This window comes from Megalobrama amblycephala, linkage group LG2, assembly GCF_018812025.1.
Source record: "Megalobrama amblycephala isolate DHTTF-2021 linkage group LG2, ASM1881202v1, whole genome shotgun sequence".
NCBI lineage: Eukaryota > Metazoa > Chordata > Actinopteri > Cypriniformes > Xenocyprididae > Megalobrama > Megalobrama amblycephala.
The window spans coordinates 52,477,735-52,501,514 of NC_063045.1; the positions used below are offsets into that span (position 1 = coordinate 52,477,735).

At 36.4% G+C, this 23,780-nt stretch overlaps 2 protein-coding genes across 15 annotated transcripts in view; one reads left to right on the forward strand and one right to left on the reverse strand.

Moving 5' to 3' along the window:
* cux1a (cut-like homeobox 1a) overlaps positions 1-13,435 on the reverse strand; it is a 145,588-nt gene extending 132,153 nt beyond the window's left edge. For 6 of the 13 annotated variants that reach the window (XM_048180814.1, XM_048180809.1, XM_048180810.1 and 3 more), the window contains exon 1: positions 13,213-13,435. In XM_048180814.1, coding sequence (XP_048036771.1) covers positions 13,213-13,356 — 144 coding nt within the window. In that variant the 5' untranslated portion in view covers positions 13,357-13,435. Of the gene's footprint in view, positions 1-12,552; positions 12,676-13,212 lie in introns of those variants that run through there. The other 7 variants (XM_048180817.1, XM_048180816.1, XM_048180812.1 and 4 more) reach the window with 3 other exon arrangements.
* A 6,962-nt stretch (positions 13,436-20,397) lies between these two features.
* myl10 (myosin, light chain 10, regulatory) lies at positions 20,398-22,704 on the forward strand. Of its 2 annotated transcripts, none has more exons than XM_048180819.1 (7): positions 20,398-20,535; positions 21,017-21,103; positions 21,198-21,273; positions 21,810-21,914; positions 22,157-22,235; positions 22,332-22,380; positions 22,489-22,704. In XM_048180819.1, exons 1-7 carry the CDS (start codon positions 20,533-20,535, stop codon positions 22,591-22,593), a joined length of 504 nt encoding a protein of 167 aa, XP_048036776.1. In that variant the 5' UTR covers positions 20,398-20,532; the 3' UTR covers positions 22,594-22,704. The 2 variants fall into 2 exon arrangements, with proteins under 2 accessions (XP_048036776.1, XP_048036777.1); XM_048180820.1 differs by lacking the exon at positions 20,398-20,535 and adding an exon at positions 20,893-20,917.
* The last annotated feature ends 1,076 nt before the right edge of the window (positions 22,705-23,780 follow it).

Genomic DNA, 23,780 nt, shown 5'->3' on the forward strand with positions numbered 1-23,780 from the left:
TATTTTAGTTTTTGACACTAATTAAGACTCTACTGAAAAGAAATATCACCTTTTTGAGCCATTTCAGAATAAGACAGATGTGGAATATAATTAAAAGCCTGGGGGAAAATATATATATATATATATATATATATATATATATATATATATATATATATATAAATAAACAAAAACAAATACTGAAATATGGAACATCATTCAAATCTGGGGGAAAAAATATTTTACAATTTAGCTAAATCATCATGACCTACATTTGAAGAAACCACCAATGTTTTGCCATATGTACGATCAGTGCTAACGATAGCGCTCATACCCCCGTGAACAAGCAAATTTGGAGGTCTGACCCTTCCCCAAACCCCACCCCCAGTCTGTAGCGATATAAGCGTGAGCCATCGGCAGAACAAATCAGCAGAGCAGCACCGGGGTCACCATTTCTCCACCCCCCCAACATCGAAATCCATGTTAGTCTCCCTCCCCATGGGCACCATTTGAAAGCTTAATATCGTTTTCCAGCCACTAACGGCATCTGGCTTCCATTTCCACTCCTCCTGGAGGTTTTCAGGTCACTAATAATAACTGTTTCAGGCAAAAGTGAAAGTTCAGCCAAAGTCTAGCTCCAAGCCAGATCAGGGAGCCCTGCTGCCGCTGAGTGTGAGGTGGAGCTGCCCGGTTCCCTAGACACCGAGGGCCCCCGCAGAGGATTTTGTTTTGTTTGGGTTTTTAAAGTGCTGAGCCCAGGCTGGCAAGGGACGTCTGGAGTAAAACCCAAAAGTGTGTATGTGTGCGAGAGCGAGGCAGAAGGGAAAAAGTGCGGACAGGAGGTTAAAAGGTCTCCTGATTATTTCCCATTCTCACAGAGCACTTAAACCACAGCTGGGTGCAAACTCTTAGCCATGGCTACCTGAGACTCTCCAAGAATAGTAATGGAGCAAGACGGCACTCGAAAAGTTCTGAGGTGAACTGTTCCGGAAACTTTGAGACATTCCCGAAATGCTGTCTTTCCCTCCTAACTGTCCAGACCTTCCTACTAGGGAACTGCAGAGAGTTGGTCTAAAATAAGTGTCTCCAAAACCTCACCTTACTTTGACTGCCCTTACTTAGACCAGACAATAACTGTGAGGAGCAAATTGAAGCGTAATATTTATTTTCTCAGAAACGGCACTAAATTCTTCCGACCCAAAGAAAGTTCCTTGCTCTGAGCTTCAGTAACACTCTCTTCCCCTGTTCTGTGCTGAAACAGAAGAGGATCCAGAGAGATCTGGTTTATGTTCCCCTGTTATGAAGATTAACCTTCTTTATGGACACAATTACTCATCCATACAGGATAAGACTGCGGCTAAATTAGGAGCCACCATCATATCACATAATGTACTGAGCATCTGGGGCTCCTCAAGAATAAAAACTCCTCTAACAGTTTCCAACGAAAACTCCTGGTTTTACAGACATGCTATTCTCATAAGATTATCAAGTCTAAGTGAGTTTACATGACTGTGCTTACGAAAACAAAACAAAAAAACTATATAGAGTACTGTTCAAAAGTTTGGACTCAGTAAGATTTATTTTTATAAAAGAAATGAATACTGTTATTCAGCAAGGATGCATTAAATTAATCAAAAGTGGCAGTAAAGACATTAATAATATTATAAAAGATTTCTATTTCAAATAAATGCATTTATATAGTGACACTGAAGACTGAAGTAATGATGCTGAAAATTCAGCTTTACCATCACAGAAATAAATTACATTTTAAAATATTTTCAAATAGAGAATTAAGATTTTTTTGTTTGTTTGTTTGTTTTTTTGGGGATCAAATAAAATGTAGCCTTGTGACTTCTTTAAAAAAACATGTACCAACCCCAAACTTTTGATTATATAACTGGATCAAGTTAAAAACTGAAAAAGAAAGTATTTATTTCATTCCGTTGTGCTTTGGCCACCTGTTCTTGAACGCATCTTCAACACACTCTTATGACAACTTATGTAAGAAATAAGAATTCGTAAAAGAAAGCAAAATTGTATATTATGACATGAATGGTGAGAAAAGGTACAACTTTCATAGGTTTTATTTTTCATATTACAATCATGGTTAGCTAGATTTATGATTACATTTAGATTTGGTTTGCATGGTTTTGTACAACCCAAAACATGCCATGTCTTAAAATTTTGCCATTTTATATGAATTATTAGCTTCTTATGAATCCAGGTTGAAAAACTCATTTAAAAAAAGTTGGGGGTCAGGTGGTCCCTAAAACGGCCTAATTATCCACCATTTCCTTAAAGGCATAGTTCATTAAAAAAAAAAAATAAATAAAAAAAAATGTGTTCATGACACAGTTCATCATTCTCTATCCTCTGGAGCACAAAAGATATTTTGAAACAAAAAACAAAAAACACTTGATCCCATTGAATTTCATTGTATACACTGAAATTAAATATTCTATACATTAAATTTCATCTTTTGTGTTCCACAGGGGAAAAAAGCCAGGTTTGGAATAACATAAGGGTGAGTAAGTGATGAAAAAATATTCTGCTCTCCTTTAGGAATAATAAGTTGACTAGTTTTTTAAAGTACCTTTGCACATCACTGAAGTCAACAGGCCACAAGGCCTCAAAGCAACTTTATACAAACTACTTTTTAAAATTCTGATTACAAATCATTACATTAAACAAATTAGGTAAATGCCCTGTAACAAAACGTACAAAGGTTGCTGCGCATGTGCCCTTCCTTCCACTTCTTATTGAGGAAGGCTATTTATATCTCTAGCATTACACACACGGCACAAGGTTAAAAAAAAATTGGCATAAAATTGGAGTCTGGAGTGGAACTGTTTCTGCGTCTGCTGGTTAATCCATTTATTTAGTCACAAAAACACCTGTTTGTGCTCGAGACAGCAAAGTTAAACAACAGTCCAGATGTCTCTCGACAGAGTGTGCTCAAAGGAAGTCGCCGGACAAAAGAGTGTGTCACCTTACGACAGGTATCCTGATACAGCCGTAGCACTTTCTCAGTTGGCAATCAAACCAAGGCTACATGCCAACCAGAGAGTCTGAATGTGAAGCGACAGAATTAAAGTGCAGGAGAAACAGAGTCCCCCCCCACCACCCCCAAAAAGGCTGGCATCTTATGTAACCCAGCACAAATGTGATTCATCCTTCATGTGGACACAAAAGCTACAAACTTCCCTCTCTTCCCGCAAACAGTCATCAACGTCAACAATCCGCAAACCTCCGACTGCACAAAAACTCTCGGTTGCTGTCAGAAATACCTACTGGCAACGCGAAACAGACCACAGCTGACCTACTTATTCACACCTGATTATGCTGGCACACTACACACGATGCAATATGGCGCTACATCCTCCGGCCCATGCCACGGTCAGCAACAACGCAGGGCTGTTTCAGCAGTCTGAGTACATTTACAGCTGACGGCCGCTGATGGAAACTCCGGCTTTTCAATCATCTCTCGCAGTGAGCGGTAAGAAAGCGAGAGAGAGAAGGAGAGTGAGAGAGATAAAGGGAGAAAGAGAGGTGTGCGCCTCCTCCTCGCCTAAGCTGAAACGGACTGTTCATAGCCCCCTAAGAGCTGGGCTTTTATCAAACATGGCATGTGAGTGAGATTCCAGCCTCTCGAGTCTCCCACACATTAACAGTTCCGACTGCGAGTCTTCGGCCGCCGCCGCCGCGTGTGATCGATACTCTGATATTTAAAGAGCAAATACAATCTCTATTTTTCAAACAAAATCTTGCCCAGTAAATTATCGAGTGAGGGACGATGTCTGCCTGCTGTTTGGATTGAATACAAGATCATGACGAGTCATTTTGTGTTAGATAAATAGCAGTTTGGATTCACTGTTAGTCAGTTTTACCAATAACTCGCAGTTGAAATGAACATGAAACGGTGTTCGCAACAATTTTAGTTATGTAATGCAATGTATTCTGAGGATAACAAAATTACAGTGTATAATAAAATTAAAATTGTATAATAAAAAATTCAATGATTTACAATGATAAAAAGGAACAGTTTAGTGGTGTCAGTTTAGAGACGGAGCAGTTTGTTACTTTATGAATAAATGTCACAAAGGCTAACATTTGTATCTTTGGAATAACTTGCACTCATCACTCACATAAAGACCTGAAATGTGTATTTAGAAAGTAAAAACAGTCCATTTTGATTTAATGTTGATTTTAAGGAGGCAAAGTCGCCAATAACTAGCAGTCAGGTTTAGCGCTAGCTAGTTTCACCATTTGTGATTAAATTCAACATAAAAGTTTTCAAGTGTTCGCAAACATTTTCATAAACACTTTTAAACTTCTGTAATGTGACATTACAAGTGTTGGGGAAAGTTACTTTTAAAAGTAATGCATTACAATATTGTCTTACTCCCTAAAAAAAAGTAACCAACTGCGTTCCTTAGTTACTTTTTTATGAAAAGTAATGTTACATTACTTTTGCGTTACTTTTTCTCACCTGGGCTGGGGTTGCTTGGTTGTTTTTTAATAACAACAAAAAACATTCTATTTTTGGTAAATGTTAAGGTCCTTTCACACAAAAAGTGAAATGAATAAGCCTCAGGCTGAAGGAAATGCATATTTACGCCTGTACAGTAGAGGGCGGAGCTCAAACAAACCTTTCAGCTGTGCTGATATTCTGGATTGAAGAAGAATAGGATACAGGAGAAGGAAGTTCAACACTCTTATTTCTAAATATAATCTAATTATAAGTAATTTTTGCTTTTTAGTATGGTTGAATTGGATTATTGAAGGTCAGCAGCAAAGACATGGTTAATAAAGCAAGATTAAATACATAAAATATATTGGTATCATTTTATATATTTAATGATTGCAGGTTTGCATAAAATTCTGAGATTGCATTTCACTGTTTTTATTAATTTTGAGGAGTACTGAATGTTTTCGTGCAAGTGAGCACATTTAGCCTAGAACAGCCTATAACCATCATATTCACACAACGCCTCTGCACTTACCCTATTTCTCTCAACATGGGGACAGGAGAGGTGTAAATGTGAAATAAATGTGAAAAAGTAACTTGCATTACTTATTTGAAAAAGTAACTTAGATATTTTATTAATTGAAAAAAAAAATGTGTTACTTTACTAGTTACTAGTTACTACTTGAAAAAAAGTAATCTGATTACGTAACTCATGTTACTTGTAATGTTTTATCCCCAACACTGGACATTTCTAAGGGAAAAAGAATATTCAAATGATCTAGAGTGGGATTTTATTCAATAGGCACCAACTGAAACAAGCAAAGTTTGTGAAAAGTTATTTCAGACTCAAAGCTAATTATTGTACTTTGATAAAGATTACAAAAGATTTAACAAATTAATGTTCCTAATTAAAACCAGTGACGTATAATTAAAGTAAATAATTTTCAAATTTTGGATTTAGATTGCAGAGCGGACGATAACTATCAAACCTTCGTGGCTAGCAAAGTTTGAGTCATTCACCACACGTTCAACATTAAATTTGCAGAGAAATCAAAATTATAGTAACCCAAGGGTTGCTGTAAGCCGCATATTGACCACTGGCGACTAAAGCAGACAACAACGAGATGAAAAAGCATCCAGACACAGGAAGATGCACCTCATTAGTTTTATGCACAGTAAAGTCACAGGCTTTGTCAGGGCCTTTGATCTCCGCAGTTGTGATTTTTTAAACATATCTGCAGCGAATTAGGGTGGTGCGGCAGAGCCTCAAAATGGCAGCGAAGACTGGAATTAAAAACATGCTCTTCTCATCACAGAGTTGGTGAATCTTGTCTGAAAACAATAGATCGTGTTGCAGTGTGAAATGTTCAAAGAAGGGCAATCACAACAAATGCTAGCGTGGACCAGCTAGGTTTAAAATGGCTGCTTTGACAGAATCTAAACATACAACCTGCATAAAAGCACTGGGGGGAAAAAAAAAGAAAAAAAAGAAAAAAACAACAGTCATAATTTATATTTAATGTAGTCATTAAAACCCAATCTAAATGACATGCAACAGATAACACTGAACAAAAAGACAGTCGTAATGATATTTAAGAAGCATAAAATCTGTTTTGAGTGACAATATACAAAGAGACCATTTGGACTAAACTTCCCTTTAAGTATCTCGCTTTATCTATCTCTCTCTCCTTCGCTCAGGAAAGAGGGCAATCGGAGCAGATCTCTTTCCCATGGCTCTTAATTCAGAACTACTTCCCTCAAACTCTTTCCAGATGTTTCTGAACAGAAGCAAATAAAACGCTGTTCTAACCTTTTTCCACAGTCTATCACAGTAATAACCTGACGCATTGTTTTAACACTATTTTACATAAATATTATTCAGCAGTCCATTTTTCCTGTTCAAGGCTTTAAGTAGTTTTTGAACGGCCACCAGAAAACAAATGTTAAAGCCCAAAAAGGAAGTGAAGATTTTTTTTTAACAAACTTAAACATTTGAAATTGTAGTTTTGATGTTAAAATTGGTGATCGGACAGGTTTAAAGTCAACATGAACTGCCATTTAAACCCATTTTACTTCCTTAGTCTGACGCATTTCTAAATGAAACTGAATATTCAACAATAAAAACTGGAAGTCAGAACTTTTTATCCGTGAGGAATTCATTAGATCATGAAAAATAGGCCAGACCGAATGTGAGCAATTGGGCTATTTGTTGACATTACCAAATAGCCAGTGCGGCCTTAGTGATGTCAGCAGCAAAGGAAAATCGTTTCAGAGGAAAGCTGATTTAAAACATTACAAAACACAAACATTTCTTAATTCAAAATAAAATGCACAAATAAATCATCCACAATAAAGCCAGAAACATCCATCCAGAAAGCAAAAACGGTACATTTGATTTTTATGTTGACTTAAAGTTTAATACAGAAAAAGACCATTATAGTGCCATTAAACTTTAGTTGTCTTTTGCAGTTTACTCTTTTTTTCTCAATTCAGTTGCTGTAAAACAAATCAGAAGCGTTAAATTCCTTCAAACTAGAAGAATTTCCAGAGTGCACAGGCACGCAGACCAAACACGCCATAAAGTATGATCGAAAGGAAGCGAGAAAGAGAGAAAAAGAGAGGAAGAGAGAAGGGGTGGGAGGGGCGAGCGCTCTCATCCCCTCCTCCAACTTGGGTTCTATTTGAAATGGACGGCTAATTATGCTGGTGGCGTCAGAGTTCTGGCTTCCCTGTGTGGGGCGGGAGGGGAGCGGCCCCCCTGTGAAACCCCAGCCCTCAGACACAGCGAAAGGGGGCAGTCAGTGAGGTAATGACCGTGTGTATGAGCGTCTGAGAGAGGGTGACGGAGAGAGAAAGAGAGAAAGAGTGTGCTGGCACATGGCCTCCCCCCCTGATTCCCATGGCCACTGAATTCTTCCTGCCATCTTTATCTCCAGCAACCGACTGCAGACCGATCAGCAAAGGAAAGAGGGGTCAACATGCACACAACAGCCTATAAAAAGCACTCCCTTAAACACTTTCATTAACTATTTAGCCACTTCATATTACATAGTCCAGTAAAAAAAAAAAAATCTATTTAAGCACGTATGTGCATATATAAATATATTTAAGCACACCGAGTTTCATCTAATACATTGGGGGCCGGTGAACTGCCTTAGGAACGGATCGATTACCTCTTTAGACCGAATAAAAATACATCACCATCAAGTACTTATCACACAAGAACCGAGTTCCCTTTAAAGGAGTTATACTCCGGCCACCATCACTAGTCTACTATGATCATATGAGATGGTAGACAACTACAGAGAGAAAAAAAACGCTTCTTATTTTAGATTACAGCACCTCCCGGAGCAGGTAATTCAAACACTGTAGGATTATCAGCGTCTGGGCTGATCTGGTACTAGAGAAAAGGTGCTCAAGTACATCACTAACCTATTCTTTTTAGTGACAAACATGGCTCAGTTTTTTTTAACCAAAGCAAGGCAACAGACTGAATCTCCTGTCACACGTAGCAAAGGAAATTTTAATGTGAAATCACTACAGACAACTCAATACTGTGCATGTAATATTCTTCATATCTTTACAAATATGAAAAGGCTATTAAAGGGTTACTTCACCCAAAAATGAAAATTCTGTCATTAATTTCTGTCACCAAACCCGTAAGACCTTTGCTCATCTTCAGAACGCAAATTAAGATATTTTTGATGAAATCCGAGAGGTATCTGACCATAGACAGCAATTTAACCACCACTTTCAAAGTCCAGAAAGGTACTAAAGACATTGTTGAACCTTCAAATTTAATTTTATGAAGCGACAAGAATACTTTTTGTATTCGCCAATAATGACTCCCGGAACCTGGAAGCGCTGGACGTAAACAGCGTAAGAGAATGACAAAGAAGAGAAGAAATTGTTAAATAAAGTCGTTATTTTCGTTTTGTTTTTGCGCACAAAAAGTATTCTCCTCGCTCCAAAACATTAAGGTTGAACCACTGCAGTCACATGGACTATTTTAACAATGTCTTTACTACCTTTCTGGTCCTTGAAAGTGGTGGTTAAATTGCTGTAGAGTCAGAGAGCTCTCGGATTTCACCAAAAATATCTTAATTTGTGTTCCGAAGATGAACGAAGGTCTTACGGAATGACATGAGGGTGAGTAATTAATGACAGAATTTTCATTTTTGGGTGAACTAACCCTTTAACACACACACAAACAAGTCTAATTTAGCTCAAGTCATATATCTGAAAATGTTTTTTTTTGTCCTGCATTATATTAAGGCCCAAATTGTGGTCTTGTGGACTTCAGGGTCGGTCACACTACACTATTCATTCCATTGGCTTCCATTCATACACATGCGAATACCTTAGACCGCAAACGCAAACTCATGTGAAAAGTTTTGCATTTTGCTGCGTTCCAAAGTTTAAGTTGGTGAAATCTGAGCTGAGAATTCGCAGAAGTGTGATCAGTAGAAGATCGACACATGGCGTGACCTCTTAGCTGAACTAAAAGAACAATATTTTTGTAGTAAAGTCGAGTAGATTGTACATTTTGAGTGTATTACTATTTGTTGAATTCATGTTTATAAAAAAGACGCTGCAGAGCGTGACGTCATATCACGACTGTTGCAATGTCCGAAGACGTTTCTCATGCTCAAAGTGTGACCACGGCTTTACAATGGCCGCCACATGCGCGTGTCCATTAAGTCCCCAAGAGGTGTCCCATTTGTCATTTTAGGTTTCAGAAGGTTGCTCGTGAGCGACCGATATGCGCCCTCCACAGCGGACTTCTACCCAACAGTCAAAGCGCAATTACGTCACGAAAGTGTGGACTCAAGATCGCGAGGGCTTAGGGTTCCAGTTGGGACAGGGCCTAAGTGTCTTTAACTACTATGTACTAACATTTAAATTTATCAATTGATACAATGCACTTACTATGTAAATACATGTTTTTACATTGCACATATCTAAAAAATTTGAAAATACCTGCATGTAAATACACAGCTGTAATTAATTTCTGTAATTACTTTTATAATTACACTGTTGTTATACCATTAACCATAACACCAAACCTGTCCTTAACCTTACCAGTGTCACACCTCAATAGCAGCAAGTGTTTTTGCAATACGACATGAATAAAAAAAAAAAGTACATTGTAAACACTAGTATGTACTATATTTTAAGTACATAGTAGTTCAAGACAGCCAATATAAAGTGTGACCGTTTTTTTTCTCACAAGTGCAAGACGCTCAAAGGGCCTTGTAGAATTTATTATGAGTCTAAATTGTGAAATTAGACAAATACAAGAGTCAATTGAAGTGTTTTACTTTGAGGCTAAATTTGGAGAGGCCACATGCAAATATGTGTGTTGTTTTGGGGCCTCATATAGTTGGCTTAGTTTTGAAGTGGTCAGGATCCGAGTCTTGTGTGAATGTGTGGGGTGGGCTCCACAGAGACGCTGTTGTTCTATTCATCTTTCATGTCAGCATTAAAACCATGCCTAAAAGTAGTTTACCCGCATTTTCGCAGACACGTGGCGACATTCCTACTCACTTTTTAGGGACTTTCCCCTCTCTTTCGAATCCAGTCAGATGTCAGTCAGACAGTTACTAAAAACCTCAAGTCAAAATACAGGTGCTCAATTCAATAAGTGATGTTTTTTTTAATGAAAATACTCCAACTGCAAGTTAAGAATCTCCTCAGAAATATATCAAAGCGTGCATTGTTCCCAATAAGGTGTTTAGCAGTTAATTATCTAAATATTGCAATGATAGCACAACTAATGTCAAGCATCCAAACTTGCTGAAACTCTTCACAGGCATATTGTAGAATATCTCTAAGATACAACAGTGCCAATCATACCGAAATCGAAAATGCAACAGATTACACTTGCGTGGTGTTTAGGTACACAGTGTACCGCAGCCGGCCCATGTGCCCCTCATTAAAGATATCAAACACATTTTAAAGTCATCACAGAGGCCCAAACGCAGGTCCAGACAGGAGAGTCGGCTCACATCTTGATGGTGGCAGAACTGCCTGCGTCAATCGCTAATCTCTCCGCGTTGACGCACGAAAACTCGGGACCACACACTAAGGGAGGTACACTTACACCTCACCTGCATCCACAGACCTCAAAGCCACGTGGTGACAGGAGGAGGCAGGTGACACCGGCAAAACAAAAAGTTCTGGATATATGAGACAAAAAGGTCTGTTTGGAGTCATACGGATGGGGAAATTATAATTCAGACGACTTTCTTCCACTGTCTGGTGTGGTTTTTGCAGGGTAATACGAGACATCTGATTCACATCGAGGCATCAATTAAGCTTAAATCAGTGAAGTTAATCAGAAAAACCAAGAAATAGATAAATAAATCACTTAAAACATAATGAAAAATAAGATTCAGAGGTCTGAATAAAAACACAAAAGTAACAGGAAAGAAAACAAGATGATAAATAGCGTCCATGACATCATCAAAGCCTGAACTCGCTGATGCCAGTTCTTATCAGCCTGGGAGACAGATAGAAAGAGAGAGAGAGAGAGAGAGAGAAGAAGGGAGGGAGGGGAGGAAGAAGGGAGGGAGAGCACTGAAAATTTAGAGTCACCACATCAGAATATGCTTAGCTGTGTGTGTGGTCCCTTTATGTTCAACACTTTATGTCTGTACCCTAATTAAATAAGTGATTTTCCAAGAACACAACATAATCAAACATGCAACGAGCCCGGCAATGTTTGACTATTACAGATTAATGTTACACAAAAGCTGAATAGCATCCCAGAACATAGAGCAACACATGCACAAGTATTCTGCATTCTGCTTTAAATTAGTTTTATGTTTGGCAACAAAAAAAAATGCATGCAATTTATTTATTTATAATAAGCAAATCCTTGTACATTTACAACGCAGAAAATCTAGTCGATCCAAAAAGCTCGTTTATTAACTTGTTACTATTGAGTTATATCGATTTTTACATGATACGTTATCGATTTTTTAAATGACTCGTGATGCTTATGGAGATGTATAAATGGTTACTGGTAAGAGGAAATATAAAGTTCGATCGGAAAATAGGTCAGCGATTTCTTCAAGCTAAGCTTTGCGACCTCAGTTCATAAATACATAAACTCTTGATCAATAATTGATATAATCATGGGTCTATTGTTTATGCCTAACCAAACGCGACAAATGCACTTCATACTCCTACAACACAAACATAACAAATAACGAAAGAGTTCTGACTTTGACAACTAATCAATTTTAAAAACAATAACGATGTTATAGCAAAAGAAATACAGAGCAAACAGAATATGTACGTTCCACCAGCGTTAAAAAGCTCATTTTTTGATCCGTATTTCTGTATAACGACAGAAAAACACAAGTTATATGTGAAGGGGGGAAAAAAGACATTGCATTAATTTGTTTTGATGAACTATTTAGCCGGACTCTGTAACTAAATAACGAAACAAACCGTCTTTTCTAATGTCTCACACGTATATTTAACAAAAACGTTCATCTGTTCGTGTTTGTTTATTGTTTTGTGTTTAATTGTTCCTGTCTGGCGCAGGTTAACAGCCAATTCCGTCTTCGCTTTAAACTTAACTACTGAAGCTGAACTTTGAGTTTGCTAACTTTATAAACTTCTAGAGTCACACAAAAAGTGCTAGTAAACAATAAATGAGGTGAAATGTAAAAAGGAAGGCAGTCTAACGCCTCTCTCGTTACTAAGCAATAACGTCTCGGTCCAGCACAGCGCCACCCGTGTAGCGCGACACACTTCTAAACACAAAATTATTTCAACAAACATACTATCTAAATCTCTTCAACACAAACTATTCCCAAAACATCCCGGGGATGGAAAGGAGCAGGAAAGAATCGGGAAACCTTCGGGCTCCCATTGCCAAAGTGGCCGCATCCACCTTGACCGTGATGGTTGATCGATGGGAATTGAACAAAGAGGATCAATTTCCGATCAGCGCGAGAGAGCCGCTTTAATCAATGGGCACCGAACCCGGCGAAAGAGCCGAAGCGAGAGCGACGCGCCAGCCTCTCCGCGCGACGCTCCCCGGGACCGGCTTACCGGCACACACAGCGAGTACAAAGCGAAAGGGAGCTGACCTGGAGCTGCTGCAAATCAAAGCGTTTCCAATATTGAAACATCGATCCCGCATTGGCCGCCATCTTGAGACATATTGAGACGGAATGAAAGGCTGATAGAGAGAGCGCGAGAGGGGCTGGAGTTCAGCGCGAGAGAGAGAGAGAGGCGGGGGAGCGCGCGCAAAACACGGAGCGGAGCAGATCGAACGGCGCGGGCGCGCGCGGAATGGAGTTATCGAACGAACGCCAACCTGCGATATTGAATAGGGCTACTGAAAACAATTATTGAGACCGTCCTAAATAAAAGGCAGAAAACGCGGGATGGAGTTTCCGTGTTCAAACGAGCTCCCCGTGGCGCAGGAGCGGGAGGGGGTTGCTGGATACGTTTTATCCGTTATAAGAAGAGAGTTTATACGGTTATTGATTTTTTATCACTATAGATAAATATTGTGCGGGACACTGATCAGACGTGACGCGATGCGCAACGCGTAGCGTCTGTGTTTTTATGCTTCTCGTGGTCAGACGAAGAATCTGTTGGCCTGTTTTTGTATTCGCACACCTGATATATTGATTTTTGATTTGGTTTTTATCTTTAATCCTGTTGAAAATATACCAGATGTTCCTGTGTGTGCGCTGTTGTCTTATAATGTTTTGCTGTCGGTTGTCTATATGTCCACTTACCCTCTGTTTGTACTCTAAAACCAATACATCCATTATATTGATTTTATGGGCATTCTTGCGTGAAGAATGTGGAGACGGCGATCGATAGCTTAAATAAAAAGAAACACAACCCAACTCTTCTCCATATAAATAGGCCTGCTGCATAACGCAATATGCATTTTAAATGGTAATGGACGGTGTTTAAGATGGAGGCATTAGATGGTTTGATGTTATATCATGAACCCTTGTCCGGTCGATTCCTGATGAATTGTAAATACTGCTTTTGAACTTGAACTTGGACAGTAGCGCCCTCTATTGGGTGTGTATAGTATCGTCTCAACTCAACTCATTGTCCATGGTACATGGTGATGATCCAAAGTAATCGTATTAATTGTTACAATTAGTGATGATAACCAATCGCTATTTAGCCGGGTTAATTCCTGGAAACTGATTACGCTGATTACATAAATACATTATTTATTAAGTAAAATGATATTATTATTATCATTATTATTAGTGGTGATCTATATCAATCACTATTTAGCCAACGATTCCTGGAAAGTAATTGTTTAAACAATTATAATAATGATTATAATGATGATAATTATAATATTTTTTTTACGTAATAAACAGCTAGAAACACACACACACACGTGTGTGTGTGTGTGTGTGTGTGTGTGTGTGAAAGAGAGAGATTAATGACAACCACATTTCCCACATTAGATAAATACATTATTTTTCTAACATCAATATTTATTCTTTATTATTACTATATATATGAGAATTTAATATTATTTTTAATATATGGTATATGTGGTTCATATTATGTGATCATTTGCTCTTTTACTGTAAAAGGTATTTAATACACTGTATTAATAATGTATATACTGTAAAATAATGCATATACATTTTTTCATCCATTTAAGTTGTTGCAAAAATGTTGCTAATTTCTACCTACTTTCACAATCTTTTTAATAGTTTTTCCCTTTGACCACTTTCATTTTGCTTTTTTTAATTTTGCAGATTAGATTCAACTTTATTGTCATTGTGCAGAGTACAAGTTTAGAACCTGTAAAATACAGTTCAAACCATCATTAAATAAGAATGAAGAAGTATATTATAAATATATTTTTATAGTAGCCTACCATGCCAAAGAAAATGAATATATATGAGAAAACAATAAATAATCCAGCAGGAGCTATAGAAGAAAGTCAAGTGCCACGGTTTAAACCTTAAGTGAACAATGAGCAATTAACCTTAATTCATACAGCCTGATTCCAGAATTACATTCCTATTAGTTACATTCATCTGCAGAGCAGCCCTGATTCTCACCCTCACCACCGCACACAGACACCTAAAGAGAGAGGGGGGGAGTTTCAGATCAGACCCTGCAGGGCGGAATGAGAATTGGAAGCTTGTAGAGTCCCGTGGCTCCTCATAAATGCTCCTCCCCTCGGTTCCCTTCTCTGAGACACCAGGGGAGCCACGCAGGAGAGCCGGTCCCACTGGCGGTTTGTTTTTTCAAGCCCACTGGAGCCTCTGAGCACCCAGCCCCCCTCTCTCTCCGCCCAGGCGTGCGCACACCTCATGGGAGCACAATTAAGAGCTGTCTCTCCTGCCTGCCGAGCTGTGGAGGACTCCCTCCTCTACCCTTCCCCTTTTTTAATCAAATAAGCCTCCTCTTGAGGCTAGTCCTCGTTTAAAAAGTCGGCATGCAGGATTAGATTTTAATTATGGAGATGCAAAGACATGGCAAGTGAACATAATGAAGAGACAAGCAGAGAAGTGAGGAGGGCATTGTTCTGGGGATGTGTGTGACAGTTATCACATGCATACGTGTATGTGATGATCAATAGGTGTCTGAAGTCTAGTCATACAAAGAAATTCATTTTTACTGTAGTTCATGAAATGTAAATTGCTTGTATATTATCATTGTACTGTGTAAATATGTCCACGAGGATCTAATTATAGTTGTACAGGTAATATTTTGTAATGGGGGAATATCATCTTCAGAAACTTTTTTTTTTCATCTTCAGAAACTTGCATGTCTTCATACAACTGGGTAAACTGCTCCATCTGCAGGCAAACAAACTACAACCACTACAATTTAAATATAAACAATGCTCAACAAAAAGTATAAACAAAAATTAAATTAGTATTATTTTTTACACTTTTATAAAACCGTGTGTGTAATGACATGGGTATTACACTGGTATTACAAAGTAAATGTGGTTTATGAGGGAATTTCCTTGAGATTAAAATGGAGGAGTCCTCGAAATTGAAAGAATTGAAATTGAATATTAAAACCATTATTACGCCTATGGAATGTCCTCATAATGATAGATGCACCAACATGGGTGTGTTATATATATATATATATATATATATATATATATATATATATATATATATATATATATATACACACACAGTACAGTACAGTCCAAAAGTTTGGAACCACTAAGATTTTTAATGTTTTTAAAAGAAGTTTCGTCTGCTCACCAAGGCTACATTTATTTAATTAAAAATACAGTAAAAAAACAGTAATATTGTGAAATATTATTACAATTTAAAATAACTGTGTACTATTTAAATATATTTGACAAAATAATTTATTCCTGTGATGCAAAGCTGAATTTTCAGCATCATTACTCCAGTCTTCAGTGTCACATGATCCTTCAGAAATCATTCTAATATGCTGATTTGCTGCTCAATAAACATTTATGATTATTTTCAATGTTGAAAACAGTTGTGTACTTTTTTTTTCAGGATTCCTTGATGAATAGAAAGTTCAAAAGAACAGCATTTATCTGAAATACAAAGCTTCTGTAGCATTATACACTACCGTTCAAAAGTTTGGGGTCAGTAAGAATTTTTATTTTTATTTTTTTGAAAAGAAATTAAAGAAATGAATACTTTTATTCAGCAAGGATGCATTAAATCAATCAAAAGTGGCAGTAAAGACATTTATAATGTTACAAAAGATTAGATTTCAGATAAACACTGTTCTTTTGAACTTTCTATTCATCAAATAATCCTGAAAAAAAATATTGTACACAAATATTTTGTACAATTGTACACATTAAATGTTTCTTGAGCAGCAGATCAGCATATTAGAATGATTTCTGAAGGATCATGTGACACTGAAGACTGGAGTAATGATGCTGAAAATTCAGCTTTGCCATCACAGGAATAAATTACTTTGTGAAATATATTCAAATAGAAAACAGTTATTTTAAATTGTAATAATATTTCACAATATTACTGTTTTTTACTGTATTTTTAATTAAATAAATGTAGCCTTGGTGAGCAGATGAAACTTCTTTTAAAAACATTAAAAATCTTAGTGGTTCCAAACTTTTGGACTGTACTGTATATACACACACACACACACGCTATACACTACCATTCATAGGTATACTATATATATATATATATATATATATATAGAGAGAGAGAGAGAGAGAGAGAGAGAGAGAGAGAGAGAGAGAGAGAGAGAGAGAAAGAGAGATAGATAGATAGATAGATAGATAGATAGATAGATAGATAGATAGATAGATAGATAGATAGATAGATAGATAGATAGATAGATAGATAGATAGATAGATAAGTTATCTGTTTGCCTTAAAATTTTGAGTTCATTGAAATTAAAATGTGAGTTAATACAATGAAGGTCATTGGTTTAATCAACAGAAACTGTGAGTTGATTTGACAAAAGAAAAATGTTGTGGTACATCATGAAATTTATTTTTTAAAGTACATATTCTGCAAAAAATATTAAGCAGCACAGCTGTTTTCAACATTGATATAAGAAATGTTTCTTGAGCAGCAAATCATAATATTAGAATGATTTCTGAAGGATCATGTGACACTGAAGATTGGAGTAATGATGCTGAAAATTCAGCTTTTCTATATCACAGGATTAAATTACATTTGAAAATATATTCAAATAGAAAATAAAGTTTTTTAAATTGTAATAATATTTCACAATATTACTGAAAAACTTAAAATCAAGCATTTTAAGCATTTGACATTTTAATGATTCCAATATACAGTTACCTGATTTTCCATAAAAAATAATGAGAGGAACATCAAAAATGACTAAATGGCAGTGCATCATCTCAGTGTTTTCTTATGCAGCATGTATTTACAGGCCTGTTGAGGTGTGATGGAACCATATGGCTAATTTGATTGACAGTAAGAAGCAGCTGTAGGAAGCTGACACTTCCCCGCCAGGCTCCCGATCAGTTGTGTTATTGCTAGCACACATAAGCAGACCTTGACTCCTACTCGCCCCCCACCTGCCGGTCACACTCCTAACATGGGCACGCAGCACACTCCACACACACACATGCACAATGCCAAGCAGGAGATCACAGAGGCATTCCTAACATCCCATGATGCAGTTCTTCTCCGTAGCTCTTTTGGCCAGTGTTCGTTCAGTTGTCTGTGAGGACGCTGCTAAAACAAGCTTTACACAGCCTGCTGTCGTGCCGGATAGCTGGACAGATTATTTACGGCAGTCTGACGGCACATTACTTGGCTGTTTCTAAGAGCACATTTAAATCTGGCAAGCATGGGATGACTGGCTATATTTGTAGTGCTGAGAATGGCTTTTGTTCAGCCCAATTGTTCGCAACAGATAATAGGAGACAAAGTAGAAACAATTTGTTCATAAGAGTTGCATGCTGAATGAAAGCCAATGGATTAAATGCAGCTCACATGTTGTGATGACTGGATTCAAATGGATGAGTTGCATATGTGTGTATTCCAATAATATGCAATTGTTTTGCCCTGTACATGCAGATAAATTACAATCAGAATTCACAAACGTTCTCAGTAGCTGAGGTTTAGGGAGGGTTTGAAATTTGAAAATTGAAGTTTCAAATGTCTTATTATCATAAATCTATTATTTCAAATTATAAATGTGTGTGTGTATATATGGTATATATATGGGTCAATGACGTGACTGGTCTTTTTTTTTTTTTGCCCTAATAATAATAAAAAACAAAGATATGACATCCAAAGTATGTAAGGTAGTACAACTAGATAACTTTTGTTGGGTCCAAGTGGTTATGATTATATTTTCCTACATATAAAGGTATTTTAAAGATTTTGAAGTGTCAAAAGGTCATTCGGTGTAACCATCCAAAGGCCAATACAGCCATTTCATTTGTGATTAAAACATCTTAAAATGTAATAAGTGTATATATTTTTTATTCAGGCATGATTTTATAACATCATATATCAACATTGCAAAATGGTATTAAAATTATGTGTAGAAGTCATTGCTTTGGTATGAGAAAGAATGTCTGGAGAAAAAAAATGTCATTGATGTCATTCGGAGTAACCAATATAAAGGGACCATTTTGGATCAAGTCATGCATTCAATATCATGTGACAGGATGTGACACCATTCAGACACCTGCAAAGGACCACATGGTCGTGAAGCAAAGTAACTAACTCTCTTTTAACCATTTTAAAAATTCATGTTTTCACTTGCTCATACGCATGTCCCGAAACATCAGGTCATTCGGTACAACCGCTATAAAACATTGACAATTTTATATTTTAAAAACTTGTACTAAATATAAAATGTTTGATTGTCCTTTTGTTAGATATCAGCCTGTTAGCATTGTTTGAAAATATCATCATTCGGTATAACCAAAAGTGTCATTTGGTAAAACCGAAATTTTGGTTAAAACGAATGACTTTTTTGGTGAAAAATTTTGTCCATCTTGTAAAAAAAAGAAGCAGTGTTAATCGATTATAAAAAAAAAAACACACAATCTCATTGTTAACATTTAATAAAACTTTAAAATTAATTATATCTCCATTAAGTTTTGTTTTTCACTTTTAAAAACCTTATTCGTCAATGACCCATATATATATATATATATATATATATATATATATATATTCTTCCATATATAATATATAATAATTGCAATACAAATATATGTACAATATAAATAAATATTTTTTTAAATAAATATATATTTAATTACAATTATAAATATGAAATAAATTATAGTTTACTATTGTAGTTTTTAACATTTTAATTTTTTTTAAATAGAATTTAGTTTTTAATTTTTTTTAAATAGAATTTAGTTTTTTTCCATTTTCATTTTAATTTTAAAGTTTTAGTAATTTTGTGTTTTTTTCATTGTCAAGTTTTTTTTTTAAATATGTCTATATAGTTTTTATTAATTTTATTTCAGTTTTAGTTAGAATTATTTTAGTACATCAAGTTAAACTAAATGAAAATGTGAAAGGTTGCCTATTTGTTTTTCTTCAGTTAATGTTTATTTTAAGCAATAAAAATGTGTGTGTGTGTGTTTTTTTTATGCTTTTAGTTGCAGTTTTAGTTTACTTTAGCTATAATAATCATGTAGGCCAAAACAAAATTAAAAAAAAAAAAAAAAAAAAAAAAAGAGAGGCCAAAACAGAAAAAAAGTATAATAATAAATGTTTAAAAATAAATCTAAGAAATTTTCACCAAAGTTAAAATTGTGACAACTAGCCCCATTCTCCCCTATACAAAGACTGTACAAAATATAATACAATCAATAATACAAAAACATTGTGCAGCTGTAGTGAGCACAATAAAAAGAGTAGATAGTTGCAATGAAATGAGAACAAGTGAGCTTAAAAATAAGAATAAGTGATAAAAATGCAATGCAAGTAGATGCATATGAGTCTGTTGTCTACTGTTGCATTCAAGCAGACCTTTTAAATCTAAAAAGTATAAGTAAATCAAAAACTAACTTTTCATATAGTGACATTGAGTTTTTCAGATTCATCTCTGTTTGATTCTCATCAAATAAACTGATGTTAGACTATGGTACTCAGCCCTGTCTGTGCTATAAACCTCCTGGCTATGTCTTGTAAGCTGGTCAAAAGTGTCTATACTGATCACCAATGCAACAAGGGCATCAAATAATTAAAGTAATCCATGTAACGGAGACATTGCGTCAACATCTGACCAAACACACTGATGTGAGAAGCTAGCCGGCTTCACACTGTCTTTAAACGACACATTAGCCATGTAGAAGAGTCTTATGGGGTTAGGGTGCTTCGAACGATCCTAAGATAGCAAAGCCCACACACTCAGATCACATCACCCAGCATCTGTCTGTAACAATAACTGGAGGGTGGTGGGGCTGGTGATTCTCTATATGGCAAGTATTCTTCTGTTGTGCCTCCTCCTTTGTCTAAACATAGAACAGGTGGGCCGTCAAGCCAATTGTGCCAATATATAGCCGGAAACCAACGATGTTTGAGTGTCCCTCAGGCTTTTGAGACCAAGAACAGAGTAAAGAGAAGCTCTTCACAATCACAATGGTAGGCCTGTGTTTCTTTGCATTGTCCTATCTTAACATGGAAATGGATGATGTTGTTCTTCTAACAGAGAATGTTGTACTTTATGTTAGAAAGTACATATAGTGGAAGGTTTTTATATCTTTATCTCTCTATATCTTTAAAATAGTTTTTCTTTCATTAACCTTGATCTTTGTTGTTTTTTCTTTCAATTTCAGAAAGGTTCTCAGTGAGTGACTAGCATTGCCTGTTACAGAAACAAATATGTAGCCAATTTGTGTTTCATTTGTAGCATTTCTTGAAAAGGGCCACATTTTGACAACTCTCAATGTCAAACTAAGCAAAGTCCAGCCTTCATTTTGTGCCGCAGAGCAGTTAAAATGTATTATAGCAAACGTCTTTGAGGGTCATTTGAATTTTTAAGTTTTATGTGCTTCAAAATTACATTTAAATAGCATAAAGGTAGGGGGGAAATCATCTAAATTGTTTTTGCTCTGATTCCCAGGCACCAAAGAAGGCCAAGAAGAAGGAAGCTGCCAGCTCCAATGTGTTTAGCATGTTTGAGCAGTCACAGATCCAGGAATTTAAAGAGGTGGGCTATTTCTAAGATTTAACTACTTAAACATTTTACTTTAGCATATTTTTTGGTACTTACAGTACCTCTGTAAATCTGAATGCTTCTCTAGGCTTTCACCATCATGGACCAGAACAGAGATGGCTTTATTGACAAAAACGACCTGAGGGACACATTTGCTGCTCTGGGTGAGTGAAGCCTCACTAAATGACTGTATATAGTGTAAATACTGGAGACACTGAAGGTATCTGATACTTAAAGGTGTTTATCCTATTGAATGAACAAGAGTATTGTTTGAAGGATTACAGTGGCTCCTCTTTAGCCCCCTACTGAATGTTGTGAAGCCTAAATGTAATCGTAACACAGATTTAGATACAAAATCATTCTGTGAAAGCATTGATAAATTCACATACAGCAGGGTCCACTAGTAAAATATACTTTTTGTAATATATTTTTTCCATTACAAATCTAAAATGGTATTTATTTTTTTTAATTCTATTTTAAAAACCCATTTTTTTATGTGACCTCAGACTTTAATGTAAATGTCACTTTAAAAGTAGACCAAAATATACCAAATTATTATTTTCCCTGGCCCTGTAATCTGGTCTCATTAGTATTTTATTGCACATCTATGAACATTACGGTCGACTCTCACTCCATTCGAACTATCAGAGGAAGTGGCACTCTGTATTAATGTATATCTCTGTATGTATGTGTTTGGCAGGACGTCTCAACGTTGGCAACGATGAGCTTGATGAGATGCTAAAGGAAGCCTCTGGCCCCATTAACTTCACCGTCTTCCTCACCATGTTTGGAGAGAAGCTCAAAGGCAAGAATCAAATTTATCAGAATTGAAATGATAATCATGCTAATGAGATGGAAATAGCAGCAGAACCCAGAAGAAATCAGGCACGCTGCATACTGATATATGAACTGTATAGTTTAGCATCAGAAGAGTAGATTTTGAATGCAAATTCCCCCCAAAAATACTTTGTTGTTAATTAAGCTTTTGACACGTGTAAGAGTACATTTGATTCAATCGATAATCTGTTACCTTTGTGTCACTGACAGGTACAGACCCCGAGGAGACTATTCTTAATGCCTTTAAGATCTTCGACCCAGAGGGCACAGGAATCCTTAAAGGAGAAGAGTAAGTACATTTACTCAAATGTAAAAATGTTTCAGCACATCAACGGCTCTTTGAAATGCACAGCATTTAATATATTTCTTTTGTTTCTCCTCACAGGATCAAATATCACCTTATGTCCCAGGCTGACAAATTTACTGAGGCCGAGGTAATATACTTTTCTTTCATCTGAAATGCAAATGCACAATTATGATTCATGGTGATGAATTGTACATTTAATATTAAAATATACAACATTTTGACAAAATTTACCTAGGTAAACCAGATGTTCACAAACTTCCCCTTGGATGTGGCTGGCAACCTGGACTACAAAAACCTGTGCTACGTCATCACCCACGGCGAGGATAAGGAACAGGAGTAAAAACTACATTTCCCATGTTTCTCCATGTTTGTTCATGTCCATTTGTGTGTCGTCTTCCTCTTAAGCTCTGTACCTGTGCCTTTTGTCAATAAAGAAATGTAAAAAATCAAAGCCTACTGTTGTTATTGGAGGGTTTAAACTACTGTCAACAACAAATAAATAAATAAATGTTGTTTCCCATAAACATTTTATTTAAAAAAAAAGAGTCAAAAAGCAAAATACAAACAATCAGGTTTTGGTTCTCAATAACGTAAAGCGTTACCGTGGGAAACCTTTTAAACAAACACTTCAGACACTTCTTCTTTCTTAACACAACAACAAGAAAAAGCCCAAGATTCAGAAAGATTTCGTTCCCTCCCGAGGGGATTACAAAAGCTCAAGCGCAACAATAAGCTTAAAGCCACACTGGCGTGTTGAACGGTGCTCTGTGAACAAGGTCAACAGGGCCTTTTGTGTGTCTCTGGCTATTCACTGCAGCCCTATTAATAGCAGCCCTTGGTGCGTTCTGCCATTTTGGGTTTTCAGCGAGTCAATGATAGGCTTTATGAATAAGAACAGGTGAACAGAGGGGTAAACACAATTTACTGTAGTAGACGTTACACGCTCTATGCAGACAAAGGGACGAATTTGGTTTTAAAGTTCTATTCTAGACTTTTTTTTTGTTTCCTGTGAGCTTTGAGACGTGAATTGTTTTCATACAAAGCCACTGCTAAGACTGCTATATATAATTATGTGCATGAGGTCATCTCAGGACATCGATCAGAAAACAATGTATTTTCAGCTTGATAAAAATCATTCTTCATGCCACATAAAGCTCATTAAGAAGTGAATTGTGTAAAGAATGCCATTTTTTCTTTGTATAATCAAGTAAATCATCTTTGTTGATCAATTATCCCAGATATTCTGTCATTCCAAAATCTTCACTTTTACTATCATAAAAAAAACAAACTACAGTAAATATACACTTAAAGGATTAGTTCACTTCAGAATTTAAAAATTTCCTGATAATTTACTCACCCCCATGTCATCCAAGATGTTTACGTCTTTCTTTCTTCAGTCGAAAAGAAATTAAGGTTTTTGAGGGAAACATTCTCTGGGGTACAACGGGGTCCAAATTGCAGTTTCAGTGCGGCTTCAAAGGGCTCTACACGATCCCAGGAGAGGAATAAGGGTCTTGTCTAGAGAAA